Source organism: Dromiciops gliroides, chromosome 3 (assembly GCF_019393635.1).
Source record: "Dromiciops gliroides isolate mDroGli1 chromosome 3, mDroGli1.pri, whole genome shotgun sequence".
In the NCBI taxonomy this organism is placed as follows: Eukaryota; Metazoa; Chordata; class Mammalia; order Microbiotheria; family Microbiotheriidae; genus Dromiciops; species Dromiciops gliroides.
This window is the reverse complement of record NC_057863.1, coordinates 55,113,213-55,134,486: the sequence shown is the minus strand read 5'-3', so window position 1 is coordinate 55,134,486 and position 21,274 is coordinate 55,113,213. Positions and strand designations below refer to the sequence as shown.

Sequence of the window (21,274 nt, the reverse complement as noted above, 5' to 3'; positions counted from 1 at the left end):
TGATGCCTGAAAAATGGAATATGAGTGATGACTAACATGAGAGAATATATGGGAATGTATTCCCTTGTCTATTGACATGTAAATGCTAATACTATGAGGGATTCAGGAAATGGATACATTAGTAAGGAAAAAGAGAATGCAGTTCACAACCTAAATCATCAATTCTCCTATACTCTAGGCAAGTGAGTAGAGAATTCAGAAATATATATTCAACTAATTTTAAGCTCCTTAAGAGCAGGGACTATTTTTTACCTTTTTTTTTGGGGGGGGGGGTGGTATCCTTATAGCTTAGCACAGTGCCTGGCACATAATAGGAGCTTAAGAAATGCTAGTTGACTGTTGAAAGAATTTTGCTTTTAATATACTTAGTCTACAGCAGTGTACTTCTAAGTTGGCTAAATTATGCATACATGCATGCATATGCATGCTTTGGAGTATTTGAGTATCCATGCTGATTTTCATATGGTAGGAGAACATCCTATTGGAAATGTTCTATAAACAGTGAGATATAAGAATGGACCAAGGGAGATTAAATATATGAAAAGGTACATTTAAGAAACACCCATTTATAAATAAACCTTAAGAAGTAGATATTTCTCCCAAGGAAAAGAACAGAAAGTAAATGACACATTGTTTGAAGGCTATTCACAGGAACAGAGAGCAAAAAAAGGGAAGGAAACTAGGAAAAAAAGCTATTACAGAGAAATAAGGTAGACTTGAGAATGAAAAAAGCAAAGCCATTAAATTGCTCAATCACATAATGTAACACATGGTTTGTTTTGTTTTTTAATACAAATGACTGTCCTGACTGAACTAATTTTTTTTTTGGCACTACTGTTTTGTTTTTTTGGGAGGAGCAATGAGGGTTAAGTGACTTGCCCAAGGTCACACAGCTAGTAAGTGTCAAGTGTCTGAAGCCAGATTTGAGCTCAGGTCCTCCTGAATCCAGGGCCAGTGCTTTAATCACTGTGCCACCTAGCTGCCCTCAGCACTACTGCTAATAGATTTATATTGACCTACCTCCCTCATACTCTACTGACTAGTCTCCAATGGAATCAAAAGCATACATCTGTAATACTACTGGCCAACTAAGTCTGTATGATATGGTTAAGGAAGAAAATGAATCTGACTAGTTCATTTGAAAATTAAATTTACCAGATATAAAAATTTTAAAATGATGCATCCAGCAATTACCAAAACAGTAATTTTGTAAGACAGAGCTTTGTTAAAGTAAAAAAAAATTTAAAAGAATAACACAAATCACAATATAAAATGCATAGCCAAACTAAGCTATATTCAGTTAAGATTTGATAACTTTCAAAAAGTACTAATCTAGCAATCAAATCATTAAAAACATTTTCAAAACCTAGTATTTAGTACAGAAGATATTCTTTTGAATTTGCTATTTGGTCAAATATAGTAATGTGGGAAATAGGAGCAAATGGAAAACACAGATTAATGGAAAGGATGGAAAAACAGAATGGAAAGGAAGATACTTTCACAATAAATTTCACAATAATAATCAGTTATCAACAGAAATACGAATCTGATCTAAGGAATGCAAATCTTTCAAAAAACTTCTCAGCTTTCATTATAATTAACTGGTATACCTGATTTTTATACAGAGTTTCCTTTAAGCTGGTAAGAGCATGGATACGGACATCTACATTCTCATGTTGAATTGCTTTCATGGATAGCTGTAGAGTTGTCTGTAGGTCAGTGCTCTCAGAGGTCTCCTAAACAAACAATACACATATGTAACTTAAACATCATTTTGAGGACAATTTTTAGCGTCTTAATGCCTATATGATTCTCTGAACTTGAAACTAGAGTTCAAACAAGAGCATCTTTCCAAAAAAAACCCAGAATGTTGCAATCTAAAAAAACACTGAGTTGAGCATTTTAGATTTGGAAAAAAAATTCTTTTGAGAAAGAAATTTTATTATTTGTAATACCAACATTTTCACAGTGGACATTCAAGTTCTTCCTTAATCCAACTGCCTTGTTGCTGAAACATCATTAATTACAATTCAGAGTGCAGTTAAGTCAGTCAAGACAAATTCATTAAGTGCTTACTACGTACCAGGAACTGGGACAGTAAGGAGATACCTCCCTCTAAGTAAGGGACTCTTCACCTTTGGTGTGGCAAGGAGGCCCTGGGCAGTCAGTCTGGTGAAACTTATAGGTCCTTTTTCTCATCATAATGTTTTTAAACTCATGAAAGATGACAAAGGGAACCAATTACATTGAAATGTAGCTATCAAACTATTTTAAAAACAAGTTCACAGACCCCAGATTAAGAATCCCAACTCTAGGTTGTTGTTTGTCCTTCATTTTCTAAGGGACCAATAAAGTCAAAGAGTAATGTCTTGATTCACAACACTTGAACTGGATTTAACTGAGGCAGAGTTGCACAAAATCGTCAACCTCACTCTCTCCTCCTGAGTTATGGAAGTCCAGACAACTGGCAATGACCCAGGATGCAGCTGGTGACCTTGGCATCTCTGATGGCTGACCACACTCATGACCATTGAAACAAACTGTTCTCATCCACCCATTCCCCAGGGAAAGTCTTCATATGCTTGGGGTGCATATCCCCTACTTCTCTGATGGTTTGAGGGTTACTGGTTACCTCAATCTGGTTTAGCTCATCTGCTGAGTTTTACTGAGATGTGGCTGCTGCATGTGCTACAACTTCTAGGAGCCACAGGCAAGAATTGGGTGACAAGTGGAAACCAAAGGTAGATCAGTAGCCTTGAAAAGGGCTTGGCAAGTTCTCACAACAGAGTTGCTAGTCATTCCTGAATATTTCATATACCCAGTTCTAGGTAATGACTAAGAGAATAATATTTTACTCATGGGATTTTGCCACAGCCTTTTGAAAAAGAATCAACCTCATCAAGATAAGATGTACAAATAAGAAGATCAGAGTTCTTCTGATCTCCCAAAGCCTACACAAAAGTTGTTAAACTATAACAGTGAAAAATTAGATGCAGCACATAGAAAGAGAGCCAGGCTATGAGTCAAAAGAAGCAGGTCCTGGTTGTTCCTCCTATGACCCTGGACAAGTCACTCACATCACAGGATTTCAGTTTCCTTTGCAGTTAAATAAGGATAATAATACTTAGTCTTGTCATTTTCCAGTTTTGTTAAGAAATAGTAAAGCAGTGCAAAGAGGAAATGGCAAAGCACTATAGAAATCTGACCTACCATTACTATTATTACTAAATAGAAATTGAAATGAAATGAAAAGTTTGCACCTTAAGGAACAAACTTCACTATCTTCTCTCGGGCAGGAAACATAAGATGGCCAAGATCCAAAGGAGGTCTACATGAATTCATTTACACATATTTTTAAATGTGTGTTTCTCCTGAATATTAATTCTGGATGTGAATAAAAAGCTTTGCAAAGATGGAAGCATACTGCAATCAAACTATATATAATGTTCCTGGCAGCTACCTGTAGATGGATGAAGGAGTACTGCTCCACCAAATTTTCCAAAACTGCGCAAACCCAACTACTTCCATAATCTTGGTGTCTTCAAAGCTAAGTCAATTCACAAATATCAACACTCAGTACTTGTGACAGGCCTCCTTCAAACATTTAAGGTTAAGAACTCGGTGTTCAAAACCACATAAGAACATCACACCTAACCATAAATATATAAAGATTAACATCACTAAGAGTTTTCATGTCAGTATTTCTAAAAATGCAAATACAATTACTTTAAAATCCTAATTTGGCCTGAATCATTCAAAACCCCTCTACCTTCTACTCTACATACTTAATTCTTTCCATCACAAGGTTCCAGAATCTTAGAGATGAAGGATCATTCAGTCCAATTCCTACCTGAAGCATTATACAAATCTTTCACACCAATACTACATAAGAGGTTTGTGGCAACAGTTCAAATTTAGTATTTTAGGTGCTTGATGAACCAATAGATCTTGTCCGAGTGCCTGAGAAATGAGAGTCTTACAGACCCCAGACAAGGTAGACTGCAAATGAAGGTAGATGAGGTAAATATATCCTTCTGCCCACACACCTTAATCCTCTACTGCTGATTCTGTTTTCAGCTGCTGGGTCCCATAATGACAGCCATCTTGTTCTCAGGTGGCTACCAATTTCTGTTTAATTTATAACTTATTAAATTCCATATTTCCAGAAGCAATTATTTAATGATATAAAATGCTACATCATAGTCTGACACAGTCTTGTGGAGTGCTTGTCTCTACAATTAAGTCTTTTTTTTTTTTTTTTGCAGGGCAATGTGGGCTAAGTGACTTGCCCGGGGTCACACAGCTAGTAAGTATCAAGTGTCTGAGGCCTGATTTGAACTCAGGTCCTCCTGAATCCAGGGCCAGCACTTTATCCCCTGTGACACCTAGCTGCCCCCTACAATTAAGTCTTAAAGGAAAGGTCTTTTTATAAATGTACTGAAGTATTAGAATACACTACTTCTGCCCACAAAGAGCCTAACACACTATAATGGCTTAATAAATCTTTGTTGAGCAGAAATGAAAATTGAATTCTTCTATAATTCAATTTTTCCTAAATTTTCAGTAGAATTGAACAATCTTTATGGATGCAAATGTACTTTGTATCACCAGTCTATTAAGTTTTGTACTTTATTCCTTTATAGCAAAACTCATCTTCAATCAAGATGCTTGCTACTCTCTAGATTTCAGGTCTAATCTATTCTTATTACTCTTCACTAGACAGATGAAATAACCATGTCTTTCTCATTCACTGGGAAATCTAGAAGTGAAAGCAAACACAGACTGCCTGCTGTGCCTTATGGAATACTGATGTGATTTGCACATTAGTTTTTGATGATGCCTCAAGGTATTCACCTATAACGTGAACTAATCAAACTCAAGGATATTTGTTTCAGGTTCAGTAGCATCTCAACCATTATCACTGGTCTTTTTCTTCTTTTTATTTCCTGTCTTCTTGATAAAATTTTTGTGAAAAGCACAATAAACTGATTTTAATGTATGTAATTATCAACATAAAGCTTGAGACTTTTCTTTGAGATGCTCTTTTGAATCCTCTTGCTGAAGACATTCCTTCAGCAGGCCAGACACTCCACCAGCACTGACCATAGTGCTGGTAATCAGGCATGGAAATTTGAGGGCTGGGGTCCTGTGGTGTTGGATCTTCCTAGTTACGGTGCTCCATGTAATCATCACTCACAGTCTCAAGCCACAGCTTTCCCCAAAGAGCTGATTCTACATTCTGGCCTACCACTGCCCATGGCCTTGAACCCATGGAGACAATTCATTCTCACTTAAAATTCTGTTTACTCAAACTGAAGCTTAAGAATAAGTACACATTTTCTTTACTACCATCTGAGGCCTCTACTTCCTTAATATCAACCCATTCCTCACCTCCCTTGCAATCTAGTAGCCATCCATTTCACTCGTCTACAGAAACCACTCTCTCAGAAGTCATTAATAACTAACTTATGATCTAATTCAATGACATTTTCTCAGTTCTTATCTTCCTTGGACTCTACATGGAATGTGACACCACTGACAAGATTCCTTTTTAACATTTTCTCCTCTAGTCTTTTTTTCCTCTTGTCTTCTGAGAGGATGTTCTGTTTGTTCTTCTTACCTCTGTGACTACTATTTTTCAATCTTTTCTCTCCCCCTCCTTTAAGGTGGACACTCTCCAAGATTCTTTTTTTCTTTTTTTAAAGCATGAACACAGTCCCCCACTACCACAAATGATGCAGTTGAGTTTCCTGCATTTGGGGAAATCGCAGGGGTCAGCCTATCTGTAGTGCAATGGATAAGACTCACCCTGGGGAAACCACCTTTGTGATCATGGAATCACTGCTGCCAGGTAAGCACTCTCCAAGATTCTATTGGATTGGACCTTCCTTGGTGATTCCACCTACTTCTGATCCTATAGTTTCAACTATCACCTTTAGGCAAGTAATCCCCACAAGATCTCTAGCCCCAAGCTCTCTTCTAAACTTTAGAACTTTATCTCCACCCTGATATCCCAGAAACTTAACCTCAAAACTCAGATTATCCAAAAACTCATTTCTCCAAATCCTACTCCTTTAGATTTACCTATTTTTAGTCAGCGGCACCAACATTCACCTAGTCAAGCACCATCGCAAGCTGCCTCCTTTTCCACACTCCCCAAATTGAATCAGTAGCAAGTCTTGTTACATGACAGAAATCTCACAGCTAGAAGGATATTTGTATTTAGAAGCTATTTTCCATGAACTCACTATACCAAATATGTAATTAAAACTATATCAGGAAGCAGGATCTTTGTGATGGCTCGCAGAATCTCAGAATTAGAAGGGACTTTAGAGGTCATCTTGTCCAACCTATACCTGAACAAGAATTCCCTCTACAACATATCCAACATTTGATAATTGACCATCCAGACTTTAACGATGACCTCTAGTGAGAAGGAACTGATTATTTCTTTAAGGCAGCCCATTTCATTTTAACATACTTCTAATTATAAACCAAGCCTAAGTATGCATCTTTGGGATGTCAGTTCTATACTCTGGGGTCAAACAAAGCAAATTCAACAACTCTCATATGTGATAACCTTTCAAAATGTGAATTCACCTGTAATGCCCCCCACACCCCAAAAATCTCCTCCAGGATAAACACCCCCAGTTCCTTTTACCTCTCCTTAAAAAAAAATGAATCTGAGGTTACTGGCCATTCTGATCACCCTCCTTCGGACATTCTCCAGCTTAATGTTCCTACTAAAATATGGGACAGAGACTTTCTCTGCTATATGAATTGGAAGCATACTCTCTAGTTGCCAAATACTTAATCCAGCAAAACCTTGAGGTTCACATCAGTTGTTGTTCAGTCATTTCAGTTGTGTCCAACTCTTTGTGACCCCATTTGGGTTTTCTTGGCAAAGATACTGGAGTGGTTTGCCATTTCCTTCTCCAGTTCATAACAGTATGAATAAAAATTAAGAAATTCAACAAGAAACTAGAGATCGCATTAGATTTTGTGGCTATTATACTATACTACTGACTCATTTTGGAGCTTAGAGTCCACTAAAACTCCTACATCTTTTTTTTTTTTTAAAGAAAATTATTGTATAAAGGTATTTCAAATGGTAGAACAGAAAAAAACATTGCTTTTTAAGTTAGAAGACTTGGGTTCATTTCCTGTAAACCCAAATCTAACAATTTTTCCATATGTATAAGATATAACAGATGAACTTATAAAGAAAAAATCATATGTAGTTTTAAGTTTATTTCTATTAATAGACTTCAAATATCAACTAAAATTTAAAAATAGTTTTGTATTTTTTTTTTTAGTAAGGCAATTGGGGTTAAGTGACTTGCCCAGGGTCACACAGCTAGTAAGTGTTAAGTGTCTGAGGCTGGATTTGAACTCAGGTACTCCTGACTCCAGGGCCGATGCTTTATCCACTGCGCCACCTAGCTGCCCCAGTTTTGTACTTTTCTAAGGCTAAAAAAATGGAAGACAGATACCTTCCTGTATTCCTGGAGGACTGTTTTTATCTCTTCCAGTTCTGGATGATCAGGTAGAAAGTATATTTCGTGTAGGAAGTCTTGCACAGCATCCCTAAAAGTTTATTAGAAAAAAATGAATGATTCGCAAACACTTAAAACACTACATCTTGGGCTCTAAGTTGTGGGTGCTTTAGTACTTACTCAAATTTAAATAATGATTTGTTTCACTAATTCAGACTGGCATTAGACCTTGTAAGCCTAAATTAGTGAGGCTTTCTTATATTTAGTTTTAGCTGAACATCTGTTAAAATCAATCAAATGAGTTATTTTTTCCCTTCCCATTTTGGCTGCTTAGTTGAATATGCAATTTAAATTAAGAATAAGTTATAACTGTAACTACTTAGAATTTTGATTAAAAATTATATTTTATAATTGAGATACAGGACAACATGAAAACATTTTCTGGTGTAAATGAAAAGTGTTTTTTTTTTAAATATGGAGCATATTTACTCTTACTCCTCATATTATCCTTACATAGGTCTCTGCAAACCACTGAAAACCCAGGGACACAAATACAATGCAAATTTTAATCAAGTAGTAATTACTTTAAATGTTCCAATTTAATGCATCATAATAATAATAATTTGTGATAAACATGACAAGGCATCAATGCTGGCCCTCATTTTTCAATTACTGTTAGAGAAAATATCTATCTGAAAGAAATGTACTTATTCATTCATTAATTCAAATATTCAAAAGCCAATGTGTACAGCAATGTGCCTGACATTGGGCATTACAAGATAAGGTGATCCTTGTCCATAAACCTAACAAGAAAAAAATGAAACTCCCTAAAATTTATATTCTAAGGCATAATTTGATAAGTGTCACAGAAGTGATACAAATTAAGTGCTATGGTAGTACAGACTTGGAAGGACTCATTTCCAACTAATTTGATCACACAAGGTTGTATAAAGAAGTATGTTCAGGAACTGCCCCTTGCAGGACAGAGGGCTCTAAGAGGCAAAGATGGGTGGGTAGGAAAGAATCATTCCAAGCAGATGGACTGTCATGGACAAAGGGATGGAGGGAAGAAAGTTCCACACTGGTTTTTTTTTTGTTGTTTTTTGTTTTTGGTGAGGCAATTAGGGTTAAGTGACTTGCCCAGGGTCACACAGCTAGTAAGTGTTAAGTGTCTGAGGCCAGATTTGAACTCAGGTACTCCTGACTTCAGGGCTGGTGCTCTATTCACTGCGCCACCTAGCTGCCCCCTCCACACTGTTTTGAATGGACCAGATTGGCTGGAAAGCAGGATAAAAATTAAGGAATAGTGGAATGAGGCTTTAAAGTTAAACTGACACCGGACTGTGTGGAAAGTCTTCAATCCCATGTCAAAGCCTTTGAATTTTATGAGGGGAGTAAATGAAGTTGTTGTTGTTTTTTAAATTTTAAATTAGATACTTTTTGTTTTTAAACAACAAGCACTTTCAAAGAAACCTCCTGAGGAAGTACATTCCCCTTGAAGCAGAGAGGAGGGACATGAAAAGGGACAGGACAAGCAGAAGTGGGTTTTAAGGAGATTAATGTAGTAGCTATGGATGGGAGAGGAGGATAGGGACAGCAGTTAAAAGGTTATTAGGGAGTAATGCTCTAAACAGAGCTGGTGTTTCAGTAAGTAGATAAATATATTCTCACACACAATCCAACTTCTTTTCAAAAGACTGACAAAGGGAAACCAGCTTATTTTGAGTTTTACTAGGAAAAAATGTTTTATTAGCAAAGCCCTAATGATAAAAATTTTATTGCCATTTAAAAAAATAGAATTATTAGTAGTTCAGCACAGTAAGAATTAAAATCAAAGCAGTATTTTTTTTACTAGTAATAAGTCAAGACGTATTAACTATTTAGTATTTACTAGGCACTGGGCTAAGTGATGTGAATAAAATGCAAGTAAACATAAAAATAAACTTTTTTCCTTTGGTTTTTTTTTTTGGGGGGGCAGGACAAGGGGAGTTAAGTGACTTGCCCAGGGTCACACAGCTAGTAAGTGTCAAGTGTCTGAGGCCAGATTTGAACTCAAGTCCTCTTGAACCCAGGGCCAGTGCTTTATCCACTGCGCCACCTAGCTGCCCCATAAATAAAGAACTTCATGATTCCATATAACCACAATCTTTATTCTAAAACCTAAAGTTGCAAAATGAAAAATATCCCATCCTCATAATCATTAATTCAGTTAGGGGGAACGTACCTGTTATCAACTATGAGGAAATGAAAGACAGCAGAAGTTTCCTTTGGCTGGATATGTATGAGAGGTAGCAGAGCTACTATCACATGACTGAGAAGGGAGCCTAGGTAAGCATGGTCCAAGCAACGAACAAAGCAGTCCCAAGCTCTACATGAGAAAGAAACAAAAAGTTTAGCTCCTTGTTTTCCCTTTTATGATAAAACTTGAGCTTTTGTAATTCTTCATCTTGGGTATTTCAAGTTTAGAGAGCTCTACTCCTCAGAGGTACAAGCAAGCATCCATACTAGCACAGCTAGGAAATGCACCAAGAGCACAAATTGAGAAAAACCTGTTCATTTACCTGCAGCATAGCTCTGGAAAATCATCCTTAAATCGGAGCCCAGTTCTCAGGGTGGTCATCATCTTGACTCTCACAGAACTGATATGTTTGGGTCCCATCAGCTTCATTAATGACATCAAACTGTTCAAGGCCTGAAGAAAAACAATTGTTATTTTACATGAAGACTATAAACATGTTGGCAGGAACAGATAAGTTCTCAGGGTAAATATTCCTTATCCAGATTCCATGGCAACATCCATTCTCAAGTGACACCCTCCAATAAACAAATGAATAATCAAGCAAGAAATATTTATTAAGCACCTACTATGCGCCAGACACTGTGCTAAGGGCACTGTGCAAACCACTCATTTGGCATACTCTAGCATATGGATCAGCTGCAATTCAGACTATTAACCAGCCCTTTTAGCTTCTGTGGCACTGCACTCTTTGGCACTTCCTACACCCCCAGTTGACCGCTACTGTTTCATCTTCAGGACTCTTTTCTTCCTTATGATCCTATTATTGGCCCTCTTCTTTTCTTTCTCTGGAGATGGTCTCATCCATTCCCCAGGGCTTCATTAATTACTTTGGTATAGACAACTGTCAAATCAATTACCTACTTCCCAAGGTGTAAACCAGCATTTAAAATTATCACTTAGATAACTTTACTTGGATAAACCACTGGAACTCCAAAACCAATGTGTCCAAAACAAAAGTCACTATTTTGTCCCTAAAACCTATCCTCTTCCTTATTTCCTTAGTTTTATTCATAACATTTTCTGGCCAAACTCTAAGTGCTCCATAGTGCCTATTTCAGCCAATTTCATGGCCACTGGAACAGACTGTTCTCATCTGCCCATTCTGCTGGAGGAAATCTACACAAGCTTGGGGTAGACAGCCCCCTAACTCACGGATGGTTTGAGGCCTGTCGGTTACTCTCAACCTAGTTCATCCTGTCTGCCAAGAGGGTTGGTTGTAGCTGCTGCATAAGGTAAGCTTCTTGGAGCCACAAGTGAGAATGGGGTGATAAGTGGACATCAAAGGTGGATGAGCAGCCTTGTAAAGGGCTCAGCAAGCCCTCATACCAGAGATGCCAGTCCTCCTTGAACAGATCATATGCACAAGATAAATAATATATATTTAAGTGACTGGGAGGGCCCTTTGGCTCAAAGTTGGTTTTCCTGTTTCAGTCTGGTTGTATGACCAAAGAACCGCACTTTACTTATTTTTATATTTCCCACTTGTATTTTGATGATAGTCTTTTCTAAGTGTCATACACACATACACATCCTCACTCTCATCAAGTAAAAAATGTAATGATTTTTGTTTCTATTCCTCTATCCCGTTAACTAAGAATCAGTCCAATAAAGTGAAAATAACTATTGGGCTGATTTCCACTCTATTTGCTACTTATTGTCTATGTAACCCTGGACAGGTCACTTAATCTCTCTTCCAACACCTATCCAGCCTACACATTACGTACAGATAAAATTTCCTGAAGTATAGCTTTGGTGTCATGCCTTATTCAATATGTTTAAATGAATCCCCATTACCCATGGATTAAGTCCAGACTCCTTGGCCAGACTCTCCATAATTTAGTCCCAAACTACCTTTTGAACCTCCTCTGCTATTACTCCTCCAATTCTGCCTAATTTCTACTGATCCTTCAAAGCTCAGCTCATATGTCAGCTACACTGAAGCCTTCTGTGTCCTACTGGGAAAAAGTCATCTTTCCCTCACCTCTCTTACTAAATTTCATATTATACCCAGTGCAGTCTTTATTTATGAACCTCTCTTATTTCTCATAGTAAAATTAAACAACATGAGGACAGAAACCATGTCTTTTTATCCCATGTTGCTAGCACTCGGTAGAGTGCCTAGCACACAGTATTCCCTCAATAAATATCTCCTGAATGATTCACTTCAAATTTTTTTTCTATTTCTTAATTTGTCTAAGAGGCAATTCATTATTTTGATCCTGATCTCTCTAGATCCTAGCTTCTTAAACTATGGGTCTCAACCCATATGGGTTTGAGTAACTGAATGGGGGGGCTGCAAAAAAATTGGCAACAGTAAAAGGTTATGTATACCTATTTTGTACACCTATATACCTGGGGTCTCATAAAAATTTCTTGGGTGAAAAGGGGTTGTAAGTGGAAAAAGTTTTAAAAACCCTGCCTCTTAGGGGTAGCTAGGTGGTACAGTGGATAAAGCACCAGCCCTGGATTCAGGAAGACCTGAGTTCAAATCCGGCCTCGGACATTTGACATTTACTAGCCATGTGACTATGGGCAAGTTGCTTAATCCCCATTGGCCCTGCCCAAACAAACAAAATTTTAAAAAACCAAAAACCCTGCCTCTAGATCAGTTACTTCCAGCTTTTTTGAAGCTGAAACAATCTACAGCTTAACTTTCTGATATTTTCTAATTCTGATACAGAAAGTTTTACATGTTCTACCTTTTTTAAAAAATTAAAGTTATTAAAATAAGCAGTAATTTGATGATTTTTATTATATATCTTAAAATAGAGAAATGCCAGGATATCACAAACCTAGAGCTAGTATTCAATGTTCTGAGGAGTCTTTGTCCTTTTAAGCTTATATATAGGGGGTTCCTCTTTATTAAAACAAAGAACTTCCTTCTGAAATAGACTCAGAGAACACAAGAAACACAACCACTTTTATACCGGCTTAGACCACAATTATCTTGCCCAAAATGTTATGTCAGGGATTTATGTAAGGGCCACAGTTCTCTTCCCTGATATCAACTTGAAAAGGCTGTAACCTTAAAATTAGCTGTTTTTCCTAGAAGGGGTAAAATGTAGTAACAGTTTTACTTGGAAGATTTCCAAGTAGTGCATTCTCACTTATTTCAAATGGAATATAAGACAGCAGTGATGCTTATGAAACAGAAGTTATTGTGAGCTTAAATTAAAAAACTAGCACAAAGCAGATAAGTTTTAGAGCATTTAAATTTGGGGGTATATATAATCCTTATTAAGAAATGAATCTTAGGGGCAGCTAGGTGGCGCAGTGGATAGACCACCAGCCCTGGAGTCAGGAGGACCTGAGTTCAAATCCAGCCTCAAACACATAACACTTACTAGCTGTGTGACCTTGGGCAAGCCACTTAACCCCAATTGCCTCACCAAAAAAAAAAAAGAAATGCGTCTTTCTTGGCCCACTATGATTACTAAGGAAATGGGCTGAAACAAAAGCCTCCATTCAAGAATTTATTTCATAATCTTAGGGAAACTGACTGCAAAGGAGGCAAGTAACACAAAAGAAAATTTTATCTCTATTTGAAATTTGACTCCAAAATAGATACTATGGTAACCAAGGCATCTTGAAACTCCTTTGTGTTGAAAACATTCAGCAACAAGCTTCTAAGATACTAAAGTTGTTTTCATTTATAATACCTAAAATTTTTTATGTATCATCAGAAAAAAATGAAAAAAGTTCACAACCTTACTCTACCCCTAGTAAATTATTTTATAGGTGGGAAAATTTCAATAATTATTTATTTTATAAACCAACTATAACAAGGATAAGAGTTATTAATTGCAGATAGGAAATTATTAATTTCTCACTCTTAAACCTAGATGTATATTATATATACTTTGTAACTAGTAGTTTCTAATAATTTTCTACATCTTAAAAAAATTATATAATACAATTCCCAAAATACATTTATAACATATCCAAGAAAGAAGCATAATATTGACCAAATATTTTTCCTAAAAAATAAGTCTACAAAGTGACAGGCAGCAAAGAACTTGCCAACACTATGATGCACTTTATCTTTTAATTTTTTTATTGATTCAAAACAAGAAACATTCCATCTTATAACTATTATTGAACTTCCTCTTCCCAGTCTTTTTCCAAGTCCCATTATAAGAGTTATCAATATCACTAGCCACATGTTTATCATTTCTAAACAACTTGTTCCTACCTAGAATATGCAAGATCAAACCTTTTCTCAGCACCTTGAACCTTCTGACTATGGATCACTATAAAGTCTATGCAAAGAACGTACTTTGAAATAATTATAATTGTCTTGAATTCAAAACTATTTTCTTTTATATTTAGAAGCTGCAAAAACAAATAGCAGACTTCAAAAAGGATGAAGACTGCAACATTTGAACAATAATAGTGTTACTTAGCATTCTGGTAGTCCCCTTTATTATTTCATTATCAGCTTTTACTAATAATTCCATAATACCATATAGCCTTAAGGCATTTCTGTCTCATTTTGCATATAAGAAAGCTTGTGCAAGAAAAAACTTTCTCTAAAACACGCAGAGACAAAAGTAAAAAACAGAATTCATTCTTTGGTTCAATTAATCATTTGTTATCTTTTTTTTGCAAAAATCTCAGTTGAAAAAAGTATTTTCCCTGGGGGCAGCTAGGTGGCACAGTGGATAAAACACTGGCCCTGGATTCAGGAAGACCTGAGTTCAAATTTGAACTCAGATACTTGACACTTAGTAGGTGTGTGACTCTGGGCAAATCACTTGACCCTCATTGCCCTGAAAAAAAAAAAAGAAAAAGTATTTTCCCTCCTTTAAGATATCTCCAGGGTGTATCCAGTCTTTTATTTAACCTGGACTATAGCATATTATATAATTATAACATTATAATTATATAATATATATAAATATATATTTCTATCTTACAATTTCTCAATTCAATGAGACCATTGTACTTTCATCTCATTGTACTGCCATTGTACTTTCCCCCTGTACTTTTGATCATTTTTATAGGACAACAACACCAACTTCTCCGCCCCTCAGATTCACAGCCTCATTCTAGATTCCTCATATATCCCGTCCCCCCACCCCCGTCCCCCCATATTCAGGTTGTTGCCAAGGCCTGTCAATTTCACCTTTGCAACATTTCTCAAATATGCCCCCTTCTCTCCTCTGACATTGCCAACACTCTAGTGCAGGCCCTTATCAACTCAAACCTGGACTACTGCTTGGTCTGCTAGTAGGTCAGCCTGCCTTGTCTCTTCCTGATCCAATCCATCCTCCATTCAGCTCCCAATGTGATTTTATTAAAGCACAGGTCTTATCATGTCAGTCCACTACTAATAAACTCTAATGTCTCCTTATCACCTTCAAGAGCAAATACAAAATGTTTTGTTTGGCATTCAAACCCCTTCACAACTTAGTCCTTTCTTATCTTTGCAGTCTTCTTACACCTGACTCCCCAACATGTACTCTTCAATCCAGTGACACTGGCTGTTTCACAAACAAGACACTCTACTACCCAACTCTGGCCATTTTCATTGACTGTCCCTATGCCTGGAATATACTATCTCCTCCACTCCAACCACAGATCTCCCAGACTTCCTTTAAGTTCCAACTAAAATCTCACCTTCTACAGAAAACCTTCCCTAACCTCAATTAATTCCAGTGTCTTCCCTTTGTTAATTATTTCATATTAATCCTGGATGTAGCTTGCTTCATATATATTTGTTTTCATGTTATCATTTGTTTGCATGTAGGCACTTAATAAATGTTGACGAATTTTAAAATTTTATTCCTTTCCCAAAACTCTGACACTGCTTTTTCACTGTCTTGTCCCTTCAAGTTCCCTTCAAACACTTGGCTTCTAAGTGCCAGACCAGTCAGCTCTATCTGCAGAAATGCTCCCATTACTTATCTATCAGTCAATAAATGTTTATTATTTACTATGCACCAGACATTGTACTAAGCACTTGGGACATAATGAAAAGGCAAAAAACTCCATCCCTGACCTCAAGCAACTCACAACTTAAAAGGAAAGACAAAATAAACATTAATAGATATATATAAGATACCTACAGAGTAGATGTAAGGTTTCCATTCTACATTATACTCAAGTCAACTTCCATTTCAATCAAGGCAGACTCCTCACCGCTGCTTTCTTCCAAATTTGAACTGATCTTTCTCATAACAAACAATAACCATTAACATTTCACAGTGCTTTAAGGTTCACAAAATGCTTTACAAACATGTGATCTCATTTGATTCTCAAAACAATCCTGGGAGGCAGGTGCTACTTTTACAACTGAAGAAACTGATGCAAATGAAGGTTAAAGTGACTTGCCTCTAGGAACCCAGCAATTAAGTGTCTGAGGTTTGAACTGAACCCAGGTCTTACTGACTCCAGATCTAGGGCTTTATCCATCTCACCACCTCACAGCCTATGATATATTTAGAATCATACTCTTAATGCTACTTCCACCTTACTAACAATGAAAAACCCAAATGAATGTTCTTGTTGATGCCTAAATGGAAATTATAAGAAGCCATTTCATTCACTTAGCCTTGTGTTATTTAGTTAAGTTTATCTTTACTGATATTACATATAGAACGCCTTAAAAACACTACAAAAAAGGCAATGGTATGTTTATAGCATTCCTTCCATCAAAAGGCCCCAAAGTAAAGAGTGTGTCCTCTCTACATTATGTCAAACTCAATATAATACTTCAGCAACTCAAACATTAAATGAGAACACCTACCATTTTCTTATCTTCAAGGCCGACACTGGAACTCAATAACTGCATGTTAAAAAAGGCCAATATGCCCAAGAGCTTAGGTTGTAGATAATCAGCCTAAAACCAAAATATAAAAAGCTGATATTTAACCATTTGTATATAGATAGAAAAACATAAAACAATAATTCAATTAGTTCAATAAATTAGTTAATTTTATTTTGCTTGATTGAATTACATTGATTCTTTTACCTCTTTGGGCCACAATCAGTTTATTTCCTTCAATGGTGGTTGTGAAATGAGTGCTTTGGGAGAAATTTGTAAGCATTAATCCATATTCACAAAATTTCTCTCCAAACCATTGTACGAAGAGAAAATTCGTCCTTTTCATTATTTTGAGGCAACAAGGGAACCATGCTGCTGCTTGAATTGCAATACCAATGAACTTTCTCAAGATCAGAGATGCTATCAAGACTGTCTCAAGATGAGGAAAAGATACATTTACTTTCCTATATCTATATCCCTTGTCAGAATGACAGTCTAATGGGATGAAGGTATAGAGGCTCTCCTGTCTTTCAAATCCTAAAGCACATCTATTCTATATCAAAGATTTGAAAGGATAATCAATTTAATGTAAAAAAGCACAATTATGAATAAACCTGCTCATGTTTGTGTTTATCAATGCAAACAAATGTGTCACAGATGACTTTTAGAATCTACTTACTTTAAAAATATTCATAACTATTTTAACTTTCCAATTCTAAAAATCTCCCCTTTATATTAAGTAATTCCTGTCATGAAAGAAAAAAATTAATATGGTTTGTGCATTCTTTCAGAGAAAGAAATACAGAAATGAAGAGAGTATTCTATTCTACAGGGATAGAGACTAAAACCTGGGCAATTATAAAAGGTTATGGAATGATTTAGGGAAATTTAGGAAAAAAAGTGGTTTGGCAAACCCAGCTAGGCTAATTTCAAATACGGCATTTAAATATACTTGGGGTTTACTTTGGCTGTGTGGTTCTGGCCCTCTAAATTGAGCTTACTAAAAAATAAGTCAACATTTACATTTTACAGATTGTCAAACTGAGTTTCAAAGAGACTGAATGACTTGTCCATAGTCACATAGTGCTAACAGTGGAATTTAAATTTAGGACTTCCTAAGTCTATGTACCATGCCAGAATGACTCTATTTAAATAAATAACATTCACAGCAACATTCAAATGATCAAGGGCTTAAAAATAGGAACTATAACTTTGTAAGAATTTAAAAGCAGTTTTCAAACCTGAATAAGTTACCTTTAAGAAAGATAATAATTCCATGTATGTTAAATAGAGCCATGGTTATCATGGTTCATATTTCTTTGGGGAAAATAGCAGGGAAAGACAGGAGGACAAGTAGAAACTCATTTTTAAAGATCATGCAACAAGTCTACTCCAATCTGAATGAATAAAAGAGATCTAAATGAACTTTAACATTTTTGCTCAATGTGAAGAATAAAGGTTTTAAATAATTCAGGTCCACGAATTTTTCAAACAAGCTAAAATATACATTATTGCTAATACTTAATCATGAATACACCTTAAATGAAGCTTTTTCTGAAAAAAGACTATCTTGATATTTAAACAAATTTATATTGGATGAGAAGTATGAAAAGTACACAAAAATGTGAAAACGAAATGCTCTTACCATAAGTTCTGGTGATGTAATGTCTTTTGGGCCCTGATATGGATCCTCACTGGAAGCAAATGAAGCCAGTATCGACAAACCATTGAAAACTTGTTGATAGTGTTCTCCAATACGCAATAATAGCTCATTATGTAATCCTTGGAAATCTTGTCTCAGCAAGCTACCCAATTCAATTTCTGTTTCATTCTAAACACAGAAACAAATTCCGAAATGTTAACTTCTGGCCAACAGAGGTTTGCTTTCAAGTCAGTGGTGCTAGAAAGACTCATCTTTAGGAGGCTATTAACAAACCAGGAGACAAAACCAGTTGACCAGAATTATTAGTAATACATTTTAAGGAAAATATTTTTGTAATTAAGAAAATTTTAATAGTCTTCTAATAATTTTTAATAAATTAATTTTCATAAATAACAGTAATTTTAAAAATCTCTCATTTTCTTCCCTTTTCCAGCCTTCTTGTCTAGGGTGCGGATACTGAAGGGAAGGTGAACTTATGTTTCACAGGCTTAACCTGAGCTAGATTTAAACTTAGCTAGTTTTCTGAAAATGACTACAATACGACAATTCATCACTCATAGGAATATACATCATTCTATGACTACAAGAATCAAGATGTTTAGAGACTACTCTAGGTTACAAAAAACACTTCAATCAATATCCTTGGAGGAAAAATTGGCTGAAGGTAATTTAGCAGATGTTTATCAAGCACCTATTTTAGGAAAGGAAATGGGGATATAAAAACAAAAAAGAAAATACTCCTGCCCAAAGAAGCTTTCTGCCTACTATGCTAACGGGATACAACAGATGCATAAATCCAGTTCGAAGAAGGCTTTATAAAGCAAGCAATGCCTGAGCCATGTAAGAAGGGGGTCCTGAGGAAAGAGCAACGTGCATCCCACCCATGCTAGATGGCTTACACAGATACACAAAGGTGGGAGACTGAATGCCACGTTCCAGCAAGAGTCTCAGAAACCCCATTTGGAAGGACCACAGATAGTGTAAGGAGGAACAATGTGAGATAAGGCAGAAAAAGTAAGTTAGAGTCAAAATACGGAGAGCCCTAAACATTGGGCTGAGGGTTTTGTGCTTTTGTCTTGAAAGTTTCTGAGCAGAGAAGTGGCATATAAGGGAAACCTACACCTTGGGAAGATTATTCCAGCAGTTGAGCAAAGAGAAAAGGGACTAGAAGCAATGAGACCACTTAATGATATTAGAGTAATCTAGAAAAAAAAGCAGTAAGTGTTGGAAATAGGGGAATGACCCTCTAAGTAGAAAAGTGGGGACATATACTAAAAATTCTATGGAAGTACAATAGACAAAATTTGACAATTGGCTGAACATAAGGGTGAGAAAGAACAACATATGAAGATGATTACAAGGTTAGAACCAGAAGTGACTGTGAAAAATTGTTCTCCTTAACAGAAACAGGGAAGTTTTCCTCAAAGGAGGAGATAATTTGGGGTGGGGAGGCAAAGAAGGGGAGAAAGAATGAATTGCATTTTAAACTTAATAAGTCTGAAACACCGTTGGGACAGCCAGGAGGAAATGTCCAACAGGCAACACAGGACTAAAGTTCAGGATATTATCAAATCTGGGCCTTCAATTATGCATGCGATCCTTTTATCTTCTCTGGTTGAGACTTGATCTCACTTCCCAAAGGAACTGCTCCAAATCTTCTCTTTTCTAAAGTTACCTGTACTCCTCTACCAAATTCCTCTATTTAGCATTTAAAGCATTTCAAACTCTGGCTCCAGCCTACCTCTCAAGACAAATTACACATTACAGACTGAGACAAAGATTCAAACAGTATATAACAGTTGGAGTTATACTTCTAGTATCTACATTTTGTTACTGTCTCCTTACCCCAAAGACCTTGTTTTAATGATAACTATAAAATATCTGACAAATATCAAATTACCTGGAGGTAATGAAGTGCACGTTCTAGTTCATCTTTGGAGCAAGAACAGACCAAGTGGGAAAAGATGTATTTGAAGTTATTTATTAATATCTCTCTACGGTTTACATTTAGTTGTTTTCCTATTGTTCGAATGAGGGCTGAGGCTGCTGGACTTGCTTTGGCAGCAAGGTCAGGTAACAGAACTTGTAATGTCCTCTGAATAAAGAAATGAAAAAATACATTTATTTAGATGGGAGAATTTCTGAATAGTTTGTACTCATAAGTATATTTGTGCTGACCCAAGTTCCTGTGTTAACTTCAAGCTGAGTTTGAGGCACTGTTGAGACACCAGGAGATGTCCAGGAGGTAATGCAAGACTAGAGTTCAGGATATTATCTAATTTGAGCCTTAACTGCTGCATACCAATCCTTTCATCTTTCTCTAATTCTATCTCATTCTTCATGGCAACTCAAGTTACCTGTATGATTTCAACTTATATTTGAAGTGAAAAATGTTTAGGTAACTAGCTAAAAAGATCTTACTTTTTTTTACCCAACTGTTTTAGACTGAAAAATTAACTCACTAAATTATGATTAAGAACAATGGCTCCACAATTTCCAAGGGGATTCCCAATTTTAGACTTCTCTACAGTAGAGTCTAACTTAAGAACTTTCATACTGCTATCCCTCTCTAGAAGGATATAGAGTGAGGATAATTTGGTTATAGTAGGAACTATGAAAGCATCCTAAGGACCCTCTTATTCTCTCTTTAGGTTACATATTACAAAATATTTTACTTTTGTCTGAGGTCCTCAGGGATCTAATCTGAATGAGAAACAGCTAAAGCCTTTCTTTAGCTATCAATTCTAAAAAAATGTCCTAGGCTACAATCCCTGATTTCATTATCAGAACTCAAACTGGTTCTTATATTCAATCAATCAGGAAGGGCACATCAATCAGTTTTTCCATGCCTCAGTTTCTCCATTTGTAAAATGAGGGAGTCAGGTATCTATATTTCTATGATCTTATTGTGGAATGTTGTCTTTTGTCTGGAAATACTAGAAATTGTTATTAGAAATATCTTAGATAGCTGTGTGACCCTGGGCAAGTCACTTAACCCTCATTGCCCCACAAAAAAAAAAGGAAGAAAGAAAAGGAAAGAGAAAAGAAAA

The 21,274-nt window shown here is 36.2% G+C and overlaps 1 protein-coding gene and 1 non-coding gene across 2 annotated transcripts in view; both read right to left on the bottom strand.

Annotated features, from left to right (window-relative positions):
- Window positions 1-21,274, bottom strand: part of ATR (ATR serine/threonine kinase) — a 118,538-nt gene that overhangs the window by 68,464 nt on the left and 28,800 nt on the right. The window contains exons 15-21 of the mRNA XM_043990538.1: window positions 20,125-20,319; window positions 18,207-18,392; window positions 16,544-16,636; window positions 10,058-10,188; window positions 9,721-9,864; window positions 7,494-7,587; window positions 1,611-1,736 (exon numbers count right to left, since the gene is read on the bottom strand). Of these exons, the coding sequence (XP_043846473.1) occupies window positions 1,611-1,736; window positions 7,494-7,587; window positions 9,721-9,864; window positions 10,058-10,188; window positions 16,544-16,636; window positions 18,207-18,392; window positions 20,125-20,319 (969 nt within the window). The remainder of the gene's footprint in view (window positions 1-1,610; window positions 1,737-7,493; window positions 7,588-9,720; window positions 9,865-10,057; window positions 10,189-16,543; window positions 16,637-18,206; window positions 18,393-20,124; window positions 20,320-21,274) is intronic.
- LOC122752339 lies at window positions 5,700-5,859 on the bottom strand. The gene has a single exon (XR_006356097.1). It is a non-coding gene; the product is annotated as a U1 spliceosomal RNA (small nuclear RNA).